Source organism: Taeniopygia guttata, chromosome 3, assembly GCF_048771995.1.
Source record: "Taeniopygia guttata chromosome 3, bTaeGut7.mat, whole genome shotgun sequence".
NCBI classification, from domain to species: domain Eukaryota; kingdom Metazoa; phylum Chordata; class Aves; order Passeriformes; family Estrildidae; genus Taeniopygia; species Taeniopygia guttata.
The window spans coordinates 32604510-32626517 of NC_133027.1; the positions used below are offsets into that span (position 1 = coordinate 32604510).

The 22008-nt window shown below is 36.1% G+C and overlaps 1 protein-coding gene across 9 annotated transcripts in view; it reads right to left on the reverse strand.

Moving 5' to 3' along the window:
- COL12A1 (collagen type XII alpha 1 chain) overlaps positions 1–22008 on the reverse strand; it is a 98457-nt gene that overhangs the window by 68485 nt on the left and 7964 nt on the right. For 7 of the 9 annotated variants that reach the window (XM_072926572.1, XM_030267464.4, XM_072926574.1 and 4 more), the window contains 11 exons: positions 18358–18474; positions 17550–17693; positions 16624–16680; positions 15690–15953; positions 15412–15576; positions 14783–14956; positions 13677–13967; positions 12851–13453; positions 11211–11483; positions 8696–8968; positions 7473–7745 (listed from right to left, as the gene is read on the reverse strand). The exons of the other annotated variants lie outside the window; for them this stretch is intronic. In XM_072926572.1, the coding sequence (XP_072782673.1) occupies positions 7473–7745; positions 8696–8968; positions 11211–11483; positions 12851–13453; positions 13677–13967; positions 14783–14956; positions 15412–15576; positions 15690–15953; positions 16624–16680; positions 17550–17693; positions 18358–18474 (2634 nt within the window). The remainder of the gene's footprint in view (positions 1–7472; positions 7746–8695; positions 8969–11210; positions 11484–12850; positions 13454–13676; positions 13968–14782; positions 14957–15411; positions 15577–15689; positions 15954–16623; positions 16681–17549; positions 17694–18357; positions 18475–22008) is intronic. 9 annotated transcript variants of the gene reach the window in all.

Consider the following 22008-nt stretch of genomic DNA (forward strand, 5'->3'; position numbering starts at 1 on the left):
AGTTTTTCCACTGTAGTGTGCCAGAGACACAATATGATATTAAAGCAGTTTTCCTCTTGGGAAAGCCAAGTCCACTTGGCTTACTTCCCGTAGCTCTCCAGCAATCATTGTTGTTATTGAACACAAGACTGAATCAGCTAAAATTAAAATGTTGACAGTCATAAAATCAAATGTCCTTATTCAAATGGCCTTTCCCCTCAGATACATTTACACAACTCCAGCTGATCTCAGTGGTATTTTTACATGCAATTTGGGGCCAAATTTTAAACAGCTTTCTGTATGTGTTTTTTTAAAACCAGGTTTCAAAATCAATCTGCAGTGGTAAATTTTGTGCAGAGCCATGTTTCATTTAAGTTAAACATAGGATTTCTATAAGCTAGCATCCTAAAATGCCAGAATCAACTAAAAAAGCCTTCACTTGTAGAGGCACAGACCAAAATGTTCTGGCCTGAGTCCTGCCTTGTTTATAATGGGCAAAAGTCAGGAGTATCCTATTGTGTCAGGAGTATCCCATTGTGTCAGCAGGCTAGATTGCCACAGTGCATGTATCAGATGAGACGATAGCAGGTAATTCTCTAGATAGTAGATAGTAGATGATATTCTAATGGTCAAACTCTCCTCAGCACTGGAGGAGGCAACCACTTGGGTGGGCTGATATCCCTCCCTCCAAGACATACAGTGGTTAGCAACCAGCCCTCAGGCAGGTAGAGAGGGTATGTAGCCACAGTGCAGGGGAAAGCCAAAGACTTACTACACAGAGGCCTCCTCACATGACCCCGTTAAAGAAGATTTCTTCTCTTCTGCAGAAAGGCAAGAAGATGCCAACCAGGAGAGTTCTAACCCAAAACAATGGTTAGAGGAACTTTAGCCAGAGCACTCCTGAGTCCCTGATATATGACAATGCCAATAGGTGTTCACATTCAGTCCCTTTAATTTTTTATCTGTCTTTTATAAAAGTTATTCAGTTAACACTATGAAGAAATATCTTATTCTTCACTCAACCTTCCCCCACTGGGTTTTTTTTTTTCTGATACATACTTCATTTCCTAGATAAAACTAAGATAATTTTCCTCAGATTATCAAGTCTGTTTCAAAGGCCACACTCAAAAATCTTGGAATGTATAATTTTAAAAATGCATGATACAGCATTAAGTCTTCTGAGGACAATGAGTCCTTGTTTGTGTCAGGATGGAAGCAGCACTACACTGTCGGACCATTACGTAAAGTGCCTGTGATAGGCTAAAAATCTCATTGTAAGAAAATGTCACTTGAATTTGTACTGTTCTATCTGTAGGAGGCCATTCATTTCTAAAGCATTCTTATGCTACTACAGAAACTGCAAAAAAGAACCATTTATTTAGCAAAGAACTGCTACTCATTTTCTGACCAAAAACGAGCCTGCCTCCAAAATCCCCAAACCTAAATTATAAGAAATATATACAATGGAAAATCACTTCAAATTGAAAATTACCCAGTCATTACAACATTTTTTTCATATCTTGTTTTGGTACAGCTTAATTCTCGCAACACAAATAGATAGTCTTCAAACAGGATGGAAGGTTTGGGCCCTATATCACTGAAACAAATATTCTCTTTCTAAAGAAGAAGACATAATGACATAATTATCTCTCAAATTTATTTATACTCTCCTGAATATAATACAATATGCCTCTTTTTGCTTATTCTAAAAAGCAAGAGATACGAAACAAAATGGGCTGACACCTCTGCTAATGGAGACCAGCAACCTCATATATGCCAAAGAACTTTGTTCTTTTTTACTAACAGCATGTCTAACCTAGGATCTTCACTGATATAAGTGAAAATACTTGGAAATTTCTCAGTGCAAGCAAGATGGAAACCTGGTTACTGAATATTTTTCTGGAGAAAAAAAAATTGAACCAGCGTTTTTTCTAAAATTCTCTGAAATCTGTATTTAAAAGTGCAATGACTTCCCTGATTACAGTCAGTTACTCAAATATTCTAAAAACTTTTCTGCAAACCATATAGCTGCCAGCCAAAGGACACATAAACCAGATCTTCAGCTTTCAAGTTTTTCATTTATTAGGATTAAGTATTTCTGTATTGATTGCTTAATCTAGCAATGAATTTTTTAGTCTTTAAAATGACTGCAATTTATGAAAGTTAATCTGCTTAGCAGCTAATGTACAGTATGTTCTTTTCATCTGACAGCATGCATTTGGGCAGAAAATCAAATTCTTGCCAGACTTAAAACCACTTCTCTTATTAAAAAACAGATTACAAAAACAGTAGCTCTCACAAACTGCCTGCACCATGTTTCTCATTGTATTTTATTTCTGGTGTATGTAAAGATCATACAATCCCAAGAAATATTGAAAGCCAAATGGTTTGTTTGGAGTGTTTGGAGATAAGAGAAAGACTTTTCCCTAAGACATTCCATGGGTGCTTCTTGCTTGCTCTTCAATCTGTATTACTTAACATTTAATACAACCATCAGTACAAATTTGTTTAGTTCCCCCAGCTGTCACAAGCCCTGTTCCACCCCAAGGCCAATGGCAGCCTTCACTGATTTAATTTAACAGTTTCAACAACTTTGTGTGAGCTGAGGGGAATCATAGCCAAAAAGTATGTCTGAGGAAAATTTTTCCATGGCACCTTTATAGAAGTGCTCCAACCAAAGCTGCCCAGTGATGGATTGCCATGCACTTTTGAAAGAGAGAATAAAAGCGGAGAGTTTTCTACAGCACATATTTTGAACATGCAGTTATATTTAATGCAGTATGAAATATAAAGCTCCAGAATTTTCACCTCTGGATGGTACTTCATAACTGTAGACAAAATCAGCCAATGACTGAAAGAGGTCGTATAAAAGATGAGAAGGGTATAAATTTCCTAAAATCTGGATTACTGGAGAAGGAAAGCATACTCCTTCAACAAAGGGGCAAATACATTGTTTCCCTTTTCCTGCTTCAAAAACACACACATACACACACACACAGAGAAATAAATCTATCCTCTCTGAATAACAATTACCTGGTAATGGAACAGCACTCTCAGAAATGAGTCATTTTCTGATTACTCATTTGCTAAACTCTCTACACTGTGTTGTCTGTGAACAGTTCATAAAATGCTGATCCTCTGGCATGTGTTTATCTTTGGGCTGGACCAGAACACTATGCAAACAGTTTATAAAAGAGATTATCTACAGTTACTTGGGGGAATATTTGCCCTCTCTGTTTCATGCAAAGAACCAATAAGGGCAAGCATATGCTTAGCAAAAGGAAAAACACAAGGAGAAACTGAGATTACCCAGATGGTAAATTATATCAAGTACACAGAATGGTTTCTGGGTTTCTGTGGATTGATCTTCCCATGAATCCTGAAACAAACAAGCCACTTCAAAACACTGCAAAACTACCATGCAGAGGAAAGCAGATTAATATGGGGTAGATTCTAACTGCTCCAAAATATTTTGGAGATAACAAACATAACTGAAGGGCCTTCAATGAATTCTGGGGCAGACGTGTCCATGCAGATCAGGTTAGAGCAGCCTAAAAATTTCTGGTTTTTTCCTATCTGCTGAAGGATACTCTTGTCTGAGAGTAATTGCCCATGTGAGTTCTACTACTACATGCAGAACAAAACAAATCATAACTGAAAGTAGGAAAAATGTTTGCCTACATCCTTAATCACAAGAGACCATTTAGTGATTCAGTAAAATTCCATAAACATCTGAGAGTTTGGATTTTTTATTTCCTGCCACTTGACTATAAGATAGTTGGAGAAGGTACTGTATCCAACTCTTCTTTTCTCACTTTTCTATTAGTGCTGAAATGTTCTCTACACCCAAACTCCTCCTCTTAGGCTACATATCAATTCCATGAGCTAGCAACCATCCCAGTTTGAAAGGCAATCTCAAGCCTAGCTCCTGATATGATGAGCAACTATGGCACCACTGACTGAATTGGTTTGGGAAGAATTCATATGGTGAAGACATCAAGTAAGCCCCATAGGGATTCCTGATACAGAAAAATACTTAAGTGCTCAGTCTTTCTGGGTTGCTGGCAATGAAAAACACACGCCACACTATTTTGTTTCTCAGACACCATGGCTCATGGAAAAACTAACTAAAATACTAAACACTTTTTTATGCTTCCTTTCACAGCTTTTTTGTCATTACTGTTGATAAGTTTATTTCTCCAGAAGTTAAGACCTGTCCTATTTCCAGCCTCAGTCAGACAAGTTATTTCAGCTACTCATTAGTCAAGTATTCACTTCACTGACCTATGTAACTTTTCATTCTGGTCCAACCATATTTATTTTAGCTTCCCAGCCAGAATGACACCTCTTTTCATGTAAACTTCTATACTGAGCTTTGAAATTTGAATGTTACCTTTCAGTTCCAAAATTGCAACTCTTTTATTCATAATTGTCTGGATTTCTTTAAAGGTTTTGTTATTTTATCCTTCACTGTGGTAAGATCAGGCCATACAGTGAAATACTGTCTTATGTGCTGCAACAAATATTCTGAAAACCTTTCATATGGTTAGTCAGAGAATCTTTTAAAATATCTATGACTATGTTCAAAGAGTTCTGGCCTAATTCAAGTACTTTTATTGCCCCATGGAACTGCAGATATGCCGATTACTGAAATACACAAGAGATATTCCATGAAGAAATATCATTAATTAGGTCTTTGCTGTCATACAAAAAGAAATTTGTATTCTGTTGCTTCCCTTTGATCACCCAGTAAGGACTGACATCTCTACAGTGCTTTTACTAATATTTTATCTAACCAAGAAAATCTAAGAGACAATTTTAATATGAAAAGTAATGCTTTCTGAAGAGAAGGCTGATAGGATTTTCAAATCTTGCTGAATCTTCAAAGAATTTACACTTGAGTCATAAAGCTATACATGTCAAAATGGTAAGGAATTTTTAATTTGGTTTCCTCCCAGCTGAAGAACTGGATAAGAAGTCATTCAGTTGAGTGATAGGATGCTCCTTTATTCATATTTATCCCAAGAAAAAAAATCTGTCACTGAATTTTTAATGTAATGTTTTAATTCAGTTGCTTAGAGCAAAATTTCTTACAGAAATGCTTCTGTGACCTTTTAAGTCCAACACCCACTTTAAACTTCATCTGGTTGCATATAAACCTATTCCTAAAACAGAGGCCAATATTCTTATAAATTATTTGGCTCTTTAACCAATGTCTAGAATGTTTTTCTTCTTATTAACAATATTGCAATGCAGAAAGTCCAAATAAGAATCTGAGCCCTCAAGGGAGACACAGGGCAGGGAGCACTGAAAGGACAAGACCATCTGTACCTGAGACTGAATTTTGTTTTTCTGATGATTTTGGCTTTTGGATTCTACTGTATTTCATTCACCGCTCTCTCTAGGATGTGTTTTAACTGAAGCTCTAGGCAGTGCCCCAAAAGATTTTTCTTTTGCTCAAGTTTTATGATAGGATAAAATGCTAAGCTTACTTTATGAATTTGAAACATACTTGATGTCTCCACAACTCCTTGTTAATAAAGGAGCTCTTCTAAGTTTACTGCAAACATTCTCAACGAAAATGTTTCCACCAAATGTAAACAGCTAACTTGGTCAAACCTTTACTAAAATTTGAGGTATGTCCCTAAGGAAGTGAACCATTCAGTCTGTTTAACAGTGAGACAGAGGCTTCTCAAAATTTGCAAAGGAAGACTGAGGCATTCCTCTATACACTGATAGCACAGAGGAGAAAGCAGGGCTGTCAGCTTCCTATGTCTGCTTGGGACCCAGTTTGTTCTTGTTCTGAGGGTGAAATTTGTATTCCTGGATGGACAGTGGCTCTTGTTCAGGGGAAAGAATAAAAGAGACTCTTGCCCAATATATTCTGAAGTATTGTGAACCTGCTGGGGTGAGGACGTGAATACAAACTGTCCCACACAGCACAAAATCTACATTTGCACCCTCCCTCTTCCCTCCAAAATATGTTAGACCTAGGAAGTGTCAGCACCACCACCAACAGGGAAGTTCACTATATCCTGATCATCTCTGGCTTTTCTGGAGAGTATGGGCAGAATATTGATACCAGATCTCATTAACCTGGATCTCAGCAATGTTCTGGGCAGGAGATAGGTTCTTTTCTCCTACAAAAGGAGATTTTTGGACCTTGCTTTTTGTAGTGAAAGCAAGGGAGTTAGGAAACTTTCAGTATGAACTGCTAGGTGCCTGATTCTCTGACAGCTGCATCCATCAGGGTAAGCAAGTCTCAGGCAGTGGGATGGACAGGCAGTTGGTGTCTAGATCTCCCAGTTACTCCTTGTATAGTCAGTAGACAGAGAAATGCTCATTTGAAGGAAAAATGAGATCTCAGATGGACTATCTGCCTACTGGACGTGTTTGCCCTTCTTCATCAATCACAGAAGAATCCTAGGGAGTCCATGCTGCAAATGGCAGTGTTCATGTGCCTACATTTTAGTAGGAAGAATTCAGCACATTGATGAATCATTGAAACTGACCTTTAAAATTATTTTATTTTACATTTGCCTATTTAAAATATGTTCTCTGGATTTTTTGTGACCTATGTCATAAACAAAATTTGAACTAGTGGAGAAACTGAGAATCAAGTATATTCCTACTATAATTTGACTAGCATCAACAGACAAGTCTTAATTCCACATAATTCACTCATAAGATGTTTTTAAGTGTGGTGCCTACACAGCTGCAGTGCCAGCTTTCAGCAGTACATCCCTGGCCAGCACAGAGCAAAGTCACACTTCCTTTCAAGGCCTACAAGGAAGCTTTCTCTATCCTCTGACAATCTACAGATCACATTGAGAATGCTCACAGATAATTAGTTTGGTAAATTATCTGCTCAATGTCAGAGAAAGAACAGCCTTTCCTCCTTATAAGAAAGGCTTTGGGTCTGACTTACACTTTTGTCAGCATTCTGTTTATGGTCAGCTTCCTTTGTTAGAAGCAGGATTTGACTCTGTATGCCTAAGACTACATGTTGTTTCTCTGATGCAAAATGGTCCCCGAACATCTTTCAAACTTTTGGTCCCTGAACATCTTTCAAACATCTTTCAGTACCGTAGAAATGCTGCAAATTTTCAAATCTATGAGATATGAGACACTTTAACCTCATTAATTAATCCTGTTACATTAAGAAAAATATGCCACTAAATCAGCTTGGAAGATGATAGCTATATGACAAAATATTTAATGGAGGCTGGTGTGGAAGTAAGGTCAGTTGTGTTTGGTGCTTCCGGCAATAGCTTTTTCAAAAGATACAGTCACCTCCACAACTAGTGATTTAACCCGCTTTTTTTTCTTTGAGGACAGAAGATTTGGAAAGTCCATATAAAGTAGGAGCATGTCTTTACATCTATTTTTCATTTAGATATTTACTTCTACAGAAAACCTGCGAAGACACTTTAAGACACCATAAATATCAGCCAGACAATGAATAAATAATAACAGAAACAATAAATCATTACCTTCAAGTGTTTCTCCCTCTCCAGAAAGGGCATCTCCTGCTCCAGAGGCATACAAGGCAGACACAGTCAGTGCATACCTAGTGGCTTGGTCCAAGCCTTTCAGCACTTTAGAGGTAGTGTCACCTTTCACAGTCACTTCCTTAGTTTCACCTCCTGCCACTGGAGTGTATGTTATAAAGTACTGCTGCACTTTGCCAGGAGCAGCACCCCATGACAGCTTCATTGTTGATGTTGTAGCATCAGAAACTCTCAAATTCCTTGGATTTCCTCGGACTGCACATGTTAAATAAAAGATGTTGAAAAAAAGTTGAAGCAAGCTTAATTTCTTAGTTTATCTCTTAAGCTAACACTACATAGGATTTTATGCTAAAAATAATTCTCTAATAGGCTGGACCAACACTGATACAGTGTACGTTTACTGTAATCAGGACTGTACATTCCCATCCCCGCCCTCCTTAGGCAAAAATGCACAACAAAGTCCACTTCATTTTTTTTTTTGCTGTTAAAGCAGGCTCAATCCTGGAGCACTTATACATACTAGCACCTCTAGATATATTCAGATTCAACAAAGATCCATGTTGAAGTCACTGTCTTCAGAATCAAGTCAAAGATGACCAATGAAATGTGAAATTAACATGTTTTGATTTCCTAAAGAGGTCTTTTTGATGATGACTTTAATTGGTCAGTGAAACTTCAGCAATGATCAGGACAGTCATACTGCCTGTATGCTCTAGATTTTGTTTAATATGGCATGATACATGTTAAAGGATCATGCATTTTCACATACGTTAAATCTACAGTGATAACTTGAGAAAACTAAATGTTTCCTTAACTTATTGCTAAACATTCAGCACAAAGTGCAAACAGAGTCTGAATTTGCTCAAAAAGTATATAAGGGATATAATTTATATCATTGATAATATGATATAATAGATATAGAAGAATGATAAAGACAGTTAATTTAACATACAAGTAGATCCTTCGCTCAAGTAACCTCGTCACATCAGGTTCAAGATACTGTATTTTAAAATGAAATATTGCAATTTTGATAAATTCTTTTGTCTTAAGTTATCTTTCAGCTAGGCTTGGGAAATGTTATAACTCTCTGTTCATTTATGATAATACATTTAGGCTATATGGTTTATTCCCTTTTTTTGTATGAATATGTCAACATGCAGTGGCTTTTTCTCATGCTTACTATGTTCACAGCATTGATCATGTACCTTCATCAGTTTTTGCATATCCATTCAATGAATTCCCAGGCCCAGACTGATACTCAGGAACAACAGACACTTCATATCTTGTATCTTGGTTCAAATTCTGCAGAGTAGTTGACCTATCATTTGCTGAGACGGTCACTTGTCTCCTTTCTCCTCCAGTAAGTGGTCCGTAAACAAGCCTGTACCGTAGGACATTTCCTGGAGCCGGAGTCCAGCCAACTACAAAGCTATCAGTAGTTTCATCTGTAATCCTTAAGTTTCGAGGGGCACCTTTAACTACAAAAAATATACACATGTAAGTTGTAAATATTTGCTTTTAGTGAAGCAGTATCTGAAGCAAAACCATGTCAACAATTGTTAGCTCATCCAGTTTACCAAAACTGCTTATATTGCCCTGCCATTGCTCTAGGGTATACACACCTTTAGTAATTTCTGAAAATTTAGGGTCATAGTTACATTCAGCAGTGGAACTAAGTTGTCCCCAAAAGTACATTCATCCCAATTTGAAAATTAAGATATTCTGGCTGTGTTTAATGGTAACAATAGAACTAAACTGTGTAAGGGACATTTGGGCATAGTGAGGAAACTTCTTAACACAATAAATGGCATAAGTTTCCTTGCTGCAGCCCTTTGCTTCTTCACCCTTTCCATTTACAGGTGGAAAGCAGCAGTTGTCAGATACACCTGACTACACACAGGCAGCTATCCTATTTGCAAGAACAAACAAGGAACAAACAGCAAAAAACCCCACCAAACCAATTCTGTTTCTTTGAATTTTTCGAACAAAAATATATTCATTGCAATATGAGTTGTGTCTAATGTTTAAAAAAGCTTTCTGAATTTAGTCTCTAATGCAAAGAAATGGTTTGTTATCCTAGAAACTAAAGAAAAACTATGGTGAATTCTTTAACCTAGCCTACTCCTTGACAAAAAGTACAGCAGTTCAGATGCACCCAGTGGGCACAGCAAAAAAGACTTGACTCTTCCAACAGACATACAGATCTACTGCACTGCATGCTGCCTAGCAGTAAATAGCATTGTCACTTAGGGGAAAAAAAAGTTTTGTTTTTTGTTGTTTGCTATCTATATTCCATAAGAATTGTTCTTCACAGTTAGGAGGGAGTAATTAATAATCCCAGTTTTAAAAAATAAACTTGTTTTCTATTAATCAGAAACACAATACTCAACCTCAAATCCTTTAAAAGCCTGAAACCAAAGTTAATTGTCAAGAAAGCCATCTGGCTCAAACTGTTACTTAGATCTGCATGGAGAGCTGCTGATGTTTACGTGGCTGTAGAAGAACTCTCTTCTGAGAGAGAGTTCTGGGATATCATCAGATCACAGTTAATAATTATTTAAGATAGTATTAGTTACAAATGGGAAGACAGATTATTTTTATTAAATCTTTTCCTTCTCCTGTCCCTTATGCACACAAGCTACATGTTCCATCAGCCAAGAGTTTGTTTTCCTAAGGGAAAATTGTGCGTGGCCAAATATTCTGACTCGTACAGTCATGGAAATGTGCACACTGACAGTGAAACCTGTATCTTCCAAACTTAACATCCAAACTAAGCAATTTTATAAGTGTTTATTTCTATCAGTCTTAAGAGGAAAGAGCAATTAACAAATCTTCATGCTGTTTCTTTTGCTCCATTGGAACCATTTATGTCACCAAAGGTCACAAATGACAGCATGGAATAATGAAAAAGAGTAGATCAATACTTTTAAAAGCATGATTTAGAGTAGACTGAGTTTTCAACTACTGGAATAGAAAATCAAATCTACTGTCATGCTGCTCTTTTCAATCAGGAGAAATGCATCATGGCAACTCTATCAAGAAAAAGTAAAGCTACCATGATTAAATTTACAGCCACTGATCACATAAAACACATACTGACATCAATGGATGTTTTGAATCAATTGTTGGATCAGACCAATGAATTTCTGATTAAAAAAAAAAAGTTAACCAAAACTCAAGGCTTTTTAAGCCTATTGTATATAGAACAAGATTTCTATTAGTGTTATATTAGATGTAGACATAGCAAATTGCATAGGCACGCATTTGTCTTTAAATGTACTGAAGTCAGCATGCATTTCTGCATCCATCTCATAATTATTAAATAGAATAGAATAGACATGTATAGTTCTGTTGGAAAGGATCTACAATGTTCATCTAGTCCAACTTGAGTCTATATTGACAATAATTCATGCCATGGAATTTAATATTGAGAACGCACTACTTCATTTGAAAGGAGAACACTGCAGAGGAACACAGCAGAGGAACATATCCAACCTCAGAAAAATTAAAGTACAATCTTAGCAACTTAATGTTTGCATATTATTAGAATACTAAATCTTTACTGAATGCATTGTGATACAGTAATATTTATTCTCAGCCTGCACTGCAATACAGCTTCTCAGCCTTAGTTGACTGTTCCTCATTTTCCTGTTCTCCAGCTAAGCAAATTCTTATTTGAACATATGACTCCCTCGTGTCTGAGAGTAATGGGAATCCTACCTTCTAAGGTGGTTTCCTCTCCATCCAAGGGAGGGCCATCACCGTCTTCATATTCAGAAATCACACTGACTGCATAAGTAGTTTCAGGTAGTAAGTTGGTGAGAACTGAGCTAGTACTTGAAGCTGGTACTGAAACAATGAATTCATCTCCACCGACTGCTACTTTATATTTGATGAGATAGGACAAAACCTCAGATCCAGCCGGAGACCAGCTCACTTTGAAACTCTCTGATGTTATGTCAGAAAAGACCATGTTCTTTGCAGGTACGTAAGCTGTATGGAAATAAAAATGTGCATATGAGGCATGCTTGCCAGAATATGTTAAACACAAAATTTCTAAAATAAATAATAAATGTTCCTCAATAATTTGATTTATTCTAATTGAACAGATATTTTGTTGCATGTGCACAAGATTTGTTTTCTACACTAGCTTATATCTATCAGATTTCAAGATCATATCTAGGCTGCCTAAAATCATTCACAGTAAGTAGAAGCACCAACTTAATGGTTTCTAGATCAAATGAAAACAGTCCATCTAAAAAAAATATATATTCATGAAAACTTAATTAAGAATGTGATTATCAAGTTGAGTTCCCTATTTCATATGTCCAATGAACAGCAATAACATTATGTCCTCAATGGAAACTAAGAATTGTTGGGGTTTTTTTCAGATCTAGATTAAAAATAAGACAAAATAAAAACCAGTATTTTTTCAGGAATGAAGTCAAAGGAGGAACAAGGAATTTGACACAAGGCACAGACACAAATCTGACATCCTGGGCTTGTTTTGCTTGGCCTAGTCAGCCTGTCAGTGGGGATCTTAAAACTGTTCAAGCCCTCTAAAACAAAGGCTGCTTTACTGGTTTATTCCTCAAAGCTATCCTGAAACAAAAGATTTAATTTTAAAGAGAGTTGGGCTTTCAACAATGGGGACTTTTCAATGTTAGTGTCCTACTAAGCATAGGTAGGGGCACTGTGGGTAAAACTAATCATAAGTAATTTTAGCTGACCAAAGTTGGCCATTTAGAAAACTTTTGAATGTTAAAACATTATCCATGCTGGCTTGGATGTATGTGAAGACCCTTATGTGCTACTTCATTTCAGTCTTTACAGTCAGACTGTAATCACTCTCACCTAGCACCTGCTGTCTCAAGTTGTCTTGTCTAAACCCATTTCAGAGGGCCATTAATTTTACCCCAAAAATTAATCAAATTTCCCTCTAGAGTTGTTGGCTTTATTTCATTGCCTTTGAACATCTAAAAGACAAGCTTAGACTTGCCACCACATTTTGTAGAGCTAAAAAAGAATGCTCTGGTAACTTTTACTCAAAACATTGAGTGCAAAAAAGCAGAGTGTATCCACTAAGGTCATTCCAATAGACACACATTTTATTAGATTTTTAGATACCTAACAAGGGTGGGGGAAAATTTTCTCCAATATTTTTTTCATTTCTATTTATCCATTAATTTCACCTGTTGTTTTTAATATATTTGGAAACGAGAAGTAAATCCCCAGTTATTAAAATTATCATTTGTATATGGACAACTTCATCAAAATAAATTATTTAGGTAACCATAAGCATAAAATATTGGTTCAGATATTATTTTTCTACATTCCTCTAAGTAACAGTAGTTACTTACATTTTCTCCTTATAGCAGCCAGTTCCTGCTCAATTCGTAGGCAGACAGACTGTGTAAGTTCAAATGATATTCTTTGAAAGGCATCAAAATCTTCTACTGTGTAAACATGGGTGTCCGCAGGAGGTGATGCGATAGCTTCCAACTCCGTACGCACTGCATCCTTCACACCAACTGCAAATATTTCTACATCTGCATCCCTCAGCTTAATTGCAGGTTCTTTAAAAGCATCTGATGATTTTCCATCAGTGATAAGAATCATTACTCTCGGCACGTTTGGTCTTGATCCTTTGCTGGTAACAAATACTTTCTCCCTCACATATGTCATTGCTTTGCCTGTGTTGGTAGATCCACCTCTGTAGGGGAAAGTGTTAATAGCCTGAATTATGTCTTCCACTCTGTTGTATCTGTTCAAAGAAAACTCCATATGGGGATCTCTGCTGTACTGGACAAGACTTATCTGTACTTTTCGAGGTGATATCTCAAAGCTTTTAACCAACACTTCCAAAAAGGCTCTTACTTTAACAAAATTGGCGATACCAATGCTGTAGGAACCATCCACTAAAAACACAACATCAGCTTTTACATCCACACCACGTGAGCATTCTGCAAAGGAAAATAATAACCACTGTAAACAGATTTTCAATAGCCGCACAGCATTGCAATTGTATCTGTAGTTCATGTATCACACACAACTGCTTATAAGCAAAGTAAACTATGCTAAGCAAAGCTGTTTCTCAAAAATAATAAAGGTATGATATTAAAACAAGCATCAGAGGTTCCATCAATGAAGAGCTACAATTTGAATATAAGGTGGTTCCAAACTCACCCACTTGAACTTTTACTTGTTGTGTTTTTTCCATTATTGTTATTGGCTCACTGGGGGTCAGTCCCTTCATTGCATAAACATTAATTTGATACTCTGTGTCTGGAGAGAGATCTTTAACATTCAGAGCAGTTGTCTGAGGACCCACACTCAGTACATGTTGTTTTCCCCCAGCTATCATTGGAATGAATTGCAGACGATAGCCAGTTATTTGGCTTGTGGATGGATCCCAAGTGATTCTAACAGACTTTGAGGAGATCTGAGTTGCCACCAGATTTGAAGGAGGCTCCACCACTGAAAGAAATCAAAAGCAAATCCACAATATTAGTTACAATTATAAACATATTTTCTTAACAGTTTCTATTTCTGGAATAAGTTTAGTTATCTTTGCTTGATCTTTACTAAAAATCACTTTTGGCCTTTTTTTAGCATAAATAGACAGAAATTAATTACAGGACAGCCCAAATGAGACATCAGTGAGAGGGCAAAACATGAACAATGCATTTGTGGTCCCCCAAGTATAGCATAAGTTCCAGGAGAAATGCTGCCCAGCTCTAAAACTGTTTCAGCCAAAAGTGAAAGCTACACTCACAGGAACACGGTAGAAAGTGTGAACAAATACAGACTTGAGAAGAATACGATATCAGCAGAGACATCTCTACTGTTGTTTTTGTCAAAGAATAAACTAGTTACTTAAAATTTTACAGGGCAAGAAAGCTGCAGTGATACAGCTTCATGTCTTTGTCTTCTCAGTTTTCTCCAGTTTTCATGCTTTGGTTCTTAATCCATTGCATATTCTGACCCTTCACCAAGCAGCTTTTTTCCCTTTAATACATTTTTCTACAGAAGTGATGCCTGTGTCCAAACTGACTCTGCACATCACTGTGTTGCCTTTGAAACTATGGAATGGAGCTATTCCAAACCTGCTACATCACAGGTTCTGTTATCCTGTGTTTAAAGACACAAAACTGAAACCAGTTTTCCAACTTTCTAAGTGAAATCTAGAAATAGATGAAATCTAGAAATAAAGCAAAGGAAGTAGGGATAGCCTCCTCAATAGCCATCAGGATAAACTGAAGCTACAAACATATTTTTACAAAGTGTCTCACCTTCTTCCCCACTAACCAGTTCACCTAGTTGTTCATCAACACCAGAGCACACTTGCAAGATAATTTCATTCTGTATATCCACAATTCCATCAAAATTAGCCACATTGAACACATGCTTCAGTGATGGCTGAGATGCAATGAGCTTGAGTTCCTTTGCATCTGCTGCTTTGATACCTAGAAGTTTTAATAGACAGGGCTGTGTTAAGTAGACATAAAATACAAACACCTGTGAATGTACTCATGAAGTATCAAAACATCCTGGGGTAAAGCTGAGTTTAAATTAGTTTTGTCTTCTGTCATGATCAATAATCAAACTACAAAATAATGATTAATGAAATGAAGTGGCAGACTCAATTTTCAAGCAGGGAGAATAATGTGGTGTAAGTGAATAATGAGGCCAAGGTTGAAACTATGCTGGTCAGTCATATCAATTTCCATGCAGGAGCTACATAATCATCATCAAATTAACACAAGTGATATGTTCCACTCTGGAAGGCACAAATTACCCATTTCAAGGCATACACATGAAAAGAGGGCATAATTAAATTCTTCAACCACACTGTCTGCAAACTTATAAATTAACTTTTTATGAAAGTTAATCTCTCAACCATTAGAAAAACTCAACATACCCAAGGAGAAAACTTCAACTCCTATGTTGCGAAGCTCTCTTGCAGGAATTTCTACATCATCTTGAGCTTTTCCATCAGTAATGACAATGGCTACTTTGGGAAAGCCTTTTCTTGCTCCAGCAGACTCAGTGAAGGTGTTTTGAACAAGGTAATCAATAGCCTCACCTAAAACCAACATCACAAGTTGTGTCCTTTTAGACTTGTATGAACTAGGATTTCAAGCAAATTTGAACTATGAAATGAAATTCTGAATAAACATGTATGTGGCAAATCTGTACCTGTCATTGTGTTGCCACCTTTGTAAGGTATCCTCTTAATTGCATCAATAAGATCACTTCTTCTGAAATACTGATTTAAATTGAACTCTGTTCTTGTATCTGAGCTATACTGAACAACTCCAACTCTTGTCTTTTCTTCCCCAATGTCAAAAGCTGATACAAGGGCAACCATGAAGTCCAGAATATATCCAAAGTTATTTCTTCCTACACTCCATGAACCATCCACCAGGAAAACTAAATCTGTCATTGCACTTATGGAGCATCCTGGAACACAACAGAGAAAAAAGGAAAACCAACTCTATTAGCAAATGAACAATTTCATTCTTACAAATCAGTGAGAAATGTCTAATGGAAAGTTAGTAGGTAAAAGTCTAAGCAAACAGATATTTAAAAGATTGATCTAATCTGGGATAATTTGCTTGGGGAAATATTACATAAGTGAGCATCCATATGAATTTTCTAACAGCCATTATCAAAAAGGAGCTGCTTTGAGACACCTATCATGCTAATCCACAAGATCTGTTATGCCACAACAGATAAAAATACCCATACAAAACTTTTGCAATAATTCAATGTTACAGAAAAATTTTATTTTGTTACCATTTGTGCCTTGCATCTTTATTTCCCTATTGTAGCTGCACAGGTTCTTCTGCAAAGCCTTTTATCCACAGTACAACACCTTTTGCTGATGGGACCAAGACACTCATGGACTTGCTCAGGTTAGTTGCATGAAATCCCTAGTCTCAGTACCAACTTTGAACTTTAATCTTTCATTGCAGCTTATCTTTTATCCCAAGTCCCTTCACAAGTTTTCTTAATTCTGCACAACTTTACAAGTTAACTTCTTGGTAGGTAGTACAGAAGCACAGTTTAACTTTGAGCTAGACTTCAGATAAGACAAATGTCAGATAAGTTGAAAAGCAAAGCACCTTACTTTGTAATTGAGCCTCAACCTTCTTTTCCTCTGGTATGCCTGGGCCACCTGTCTGAACTACACAAAACACAAAACAGAATGAATGGGAGAAAGAGGGTTACATTTTTAAACATCAAAGAAAAGCACATAACGAATTAGACACATGCATCTAACAAGCCTCAGAACACGAAAACATAGCAGGTTCTGAATATACCACCTGTAATTACAGATTTGACAACATAGTATTCAGCATGACACAAAATACAGAAAATGTAAATATCTGAAAATCTTCTGTATTTGTACATCTTGTAGAGTTATTTCCTGAAAATTAACTGCAACATGCCTAGAAGAAATACCAGTATTACCCCTCTCTAACACCTAGGGAAATTGATAATTTTCCCATGGTTCTCTGTGAAGCCTGAGATACAAAATGTGTCATAGAAAAGAGTCTGCTGTGCATTTTTGTTTCATTAAATTTATTTTATGCTTTTTTGATTATTAATATAAATTATTGAAGCTTAAATTCCATATTTTAGAATGCATTTAGGTATATTGTGTCACATTTTATTATTATTTGATTAATATAGTTTGCTTTCTCACAGAGGGTGCCAGTTCAATTCATTTGTTACTGAGATCAATGATTGTCTTCCACCTTGAATTCAGCAGATGAAATTTATTGGAAGTAGGTATAGCTCAAAAAACGTAGTGGCCTCCTGCCAAGAATTCTATAGAGGTTGGCAGACACTATATCCATGTGAGCATCCTTTGATCTCTTGCAAATTTTCTCTGCTTCTACTAGGACTAATTGAAAAAGGCTGTTCAGACAGCTCCATTGAAGGAGAGTTTAGGTATGTGGCAATTTTGCTGGAGAACCGGATCCAAGCCAAGTTTTGTGAATGACCGCTCAGTTATCTTAATTGGCTTTCAATTGTACTGCATCTACTTACTTGTCAGCTGGCCAAAAACAGGCAGACTCTCCTCTCTGTCGTCATATGAAGCTATTGATACAATATACTCTACATCAGGTATAAGATCTGATATGACAGTTTGGGTAGTGCTAGGTGAAAGAGTAAATTCTTTAGTAGGTCCATCTGCAAGAAATATATAAAACACTCAATGCAGCCTTAAAATCCAATAATATTGATAAGCTCATTGTAAAACAAAATGCAACAGGCAATAATCTATCTCAAACCCAATAATAATTTTAGACTGATACACTTTCTGTTTTCATTAAGTATAAATATTGAAACATGAAACTTTAGGCTAATATGATTTTTTTAATAGTGAAAAAAAATGCTAAGGTGTTTAATAAATTCCAGGAAATTTGAAACTTGAAATGTGCATACAAAATATACTATTATCTAACAAATCATGTCCTGTTCTGATTCAATATCACTTTTACACTGATTATTTCTCAAAGTGAAATAGAATAATGGCTGTCTTACACAGCATAATACAATTCTTGTACTTTAAGGTGAAAGCATAGAAGAGGAGCAGAGTGATGATTCTACTGTCTTTTTCCTCCTTGCAAAGCAAAGGCATCCAAAGCATGTTACTTTCAGTCCCGAAATGGTAAACACTAAGGCAAGAATAACTCTAACTTGGAAGAATCACTGTTTTTCCTGTATGCCCAGGCTTGATAACTAACTTCCAAAAGATTTTAATGGCTACTCTCATACCTAAGTTAGATATAGGCAAAAATAAACTCAACACTTCAAAACATGGAATCACATAAAAAAATTTCACAGAACTCACCATTTGTTGGAACAACAGTTATTCTGTAACCCACTATTGCATCTGGTGGTCTTTTCCATGACATTTGAACATTATGTTCATCTATAATTGTAAAATTCAAGTCTGATGGTGGGTTAACTGCAAAAGATTTATACCAGGTAGATGTTTAAAATCTTGAGCAAGTTTTGGCAAATGAATAAATAAAACAAAGTTGAGCAAAGCTTACTAAAATTGTCTTTGCATAAATTTGTTTCCAACAAATATAAAGATATATTGTTGGAAAAAGAGTAAAATAAAAGCTGACAAAATATGACAAAACATCAAAGAGTATATGCATTACAGAGGACAGCACAGAACATATGTTTCTTGAGTTGCCAAGACATTCAAGAATGGCCAGCAAAATCAAGCACAATAGAAAACACATTTGGATACATGTACAATGAGTTCACAGATAATCACCACATATGCAAACATTTCACATAACGATTAAAGGAAATTTTTTTACATGCTGGGTGCAATCCGTACAAGCATGCCAAATCACAACCTGCTTACAATATCATGAGATCATTTAGGATTTGGAGAACACAGTACTCTTCTTAATTAGACATCAAAGAACTGATCAGCTTTTTTAATATAGTCTCTGCTTATGTTATTTTGTATCAATTTCACTGAATCTAGAAACGTGGCAGAGAAAATAAACTATTTAAAGAATACAGGAAAAGACTGGTCATCTAATGTTCATAAAACAATTTCTGTTAGGGTCTAGATAGGAATATACATGCGAAATGTATATGAGCAATAATGATACACTGATGTATCATTATATTACAAAAATATGAAGAACTCCACCCCTTTGTTCCTAGAAGCCACTAAAGTGACATACTTTGCATATTGCAACAAAGGATTTAGGAACTAAGGGAATAATAAATTACATTAGTAGTGGTTGCAATTTGCCAAAATATTTGAGCTGGTGCGAAGTTCTCAAAAATAAAATTCTACCTGTTTACACCAGATTTCTGTACAATTTCAAAGGTGTAAACTATTGTTTTATGTTCCCTTTGCAGCAGGTGTACCCATACTAATAGCGGCATTTTAACATAAAATGCCAGTATGGTTCCAAACAACACAATGGTTAATTATGAAAAGACAACATCAAAATATATTTAAGGACATTTATTTTACAGAATTTATAGAAAATGGCAAAGAGGGCACCAGTGAACTGAACAAATGCCTGCAAATAAAACTTGTAAGAGCTGATGACAGAAGTAACTGAACAGTACAGAAAGAAATAGTTTACATACGCTAATTTGCAGCATCATGCATATGTAAATGATATGTTGATTATTGGTTTTTTAGCTTCCCACAATGGACAAAGCCTCCATGTACAAGGTTCATTACACAAAGACATTTAATAAATATTTTATAATGATATTCTCTTTTTTAAATTGTCATGCTTATTCATGCAGTATTTTACTGACTCACTGTCAGTGCATGGTGTATTATATATTATTGTTTAAATAGGTCTACAAAGTAAGATTAGATCCAGCCATACTTTCCTTAACTACTAGTGAGAGAGTTTTGCAGGCATTTTTAAAAGACAGATCTTCTGTTTCATAGAAGATCTTCATCATATATTGGATTTCATATAAGATTTGAGTATCATTTTAAAAGCAGATGAAGTAGTAAATGCTAGAATGTTTAATTATGAAAAGATATTGTCCAATTACAAAAAGTAAAATTGAGCTAAAAATATATGACATTTTTTCCTTTTAATTTTCTGCAATTTCCGACAATAGGATAATATGGCTTTATAATACTGATACAATAGATAACACTAGTACTGAAGTAAATGTTATTTTTCCTGTTGTCCATACACAGGCAGTGAGATTAGACCATTAACCTGCATGCACAGTTCATTCATCATTCAGTTTATGAATATCACAATGCTAGAGATGGCAGGGTAGTTACTTAGTATCAAAATCATGCAACATGTGTTAATAGTAAAATACATTTAGATGATAAGAATATCATTATAAAATATTGTTTCAGTAGCAATGGCTCAGGACAAATTTAATGCAAAGGCAGAGACAACTGACCTGAGCATGCTTTTAAAAAAAAAATTCAGTACATGGAAAAAGTAGCACCACCAACCTTGCAAGTAAATTGGCATGTTGCAGCAGAGACTTTAGGCTTTAACTGCTGAAGGACAGCAGCAGCCCAGCTTGTTGATATCCAAATGACCGGATTCCAGATAAACTGAAAAAGCTGACTGTGAGGAAAAGTCTTTAGCATTTTAAAGGATGTTTTTCTGTTTTATGAAAATTCAGATGTGGGTCTTGGCAGGTAACAAGAATAGTACGTTGACACATGAGTGATGTATCCATTCATCCAGGTGATCATAAACAATGGCATTGCAGGGGAACTTGAAAGTCCCCTTGTTCATCCCGTGGTCAAGACAAGATTGGCCACCCTGTGTCATTCCTGACGTGTTTTCTCAGATCATTTTTAAAGACCTCCACTATCGTCAAGACTGACAGCTTCCCACAGAAATTACTCCAAAACCTCACTGCCTTTATCATCATAGTTATTTCTGACACCTAATCCCCATCTTCTTTGCTGTACTTTAAATCCATTCATTCTCAGCCTATGACTGGCTTATCAAACTCAAGCACTAGATACTTTTCCCATAGAAAACCAAAAAGGAATCTTGCTTGAATGAAAAAAAAAAAAAAAAGCTGTTTGGATTCAATGTCATCAAAATGTCTTCCAGATGGCCTGTGAGCTTTTGATACTCAAATAGAATCTCCAAAACATCCATGGACCTTCACAGGGGTCAGATTTCACCCAAGTGAAACCAGCTGTGGGGTGAAGACCAAACCATGGTCATAAGACTGAGAGTAGTAAGCTGATCTGAAGTACAGAAAAATGTTTAGATGATAAAAACCTTATTGTGATAAGAAAACAGGGCAACCATTACTCCATCTCATTAAAATTCTTCTTCCAGAAGGGAATGCACCAGTGGAAAAATAATACATTTGCAATACTGAATCAAACCAGAATCTAGGACAAAATACCCCTTGTTGTAGTAGGAGTTTTCCCCTTTACAGGGACAAACCTTAAAACTTCACTCAACAAAATCTTATGTGTGAGTGCAGCTTCACTCCAGCAAGCAGTCTGGATGTCAGGCTACTTTCAGCAGTGAAGTTGCACTTATTCTTAGTGTAGTGACACTGCTGATCCTCTGTCCATCAAAATCCATGCCAAACCTCTCACTGACTTGTCAAGGTACAGGATCATGATCATAACATGTCATGGTGTTGTAGTATTGCCACATACAGTGATCCAATTGCTGATGCACAGAAATGCATGGTTCCCCTGTGTGGTTTCCAGAGCAGCAAAAACATATCCTGCTGTACAACAATCATGTTCCCACAGCATTAATTTTGACCACCCTTAGAACTGTGTTATGATAATTTCCTTAACTGGATCTTCTATATTATGCACCACAAAAGAAAAACAAAAGAAAAAAATCAGACAATACTTAAAACATTGCCAGTAGTTGTGTTATATATACATGTAATAGGTTATAATTTCTGAAACAAAAAAAAAGAGGGCAAAGCATCTTTCCCATGCTATTCAGGTCTTATATGTCTTATACTAGCTTGTATTCAC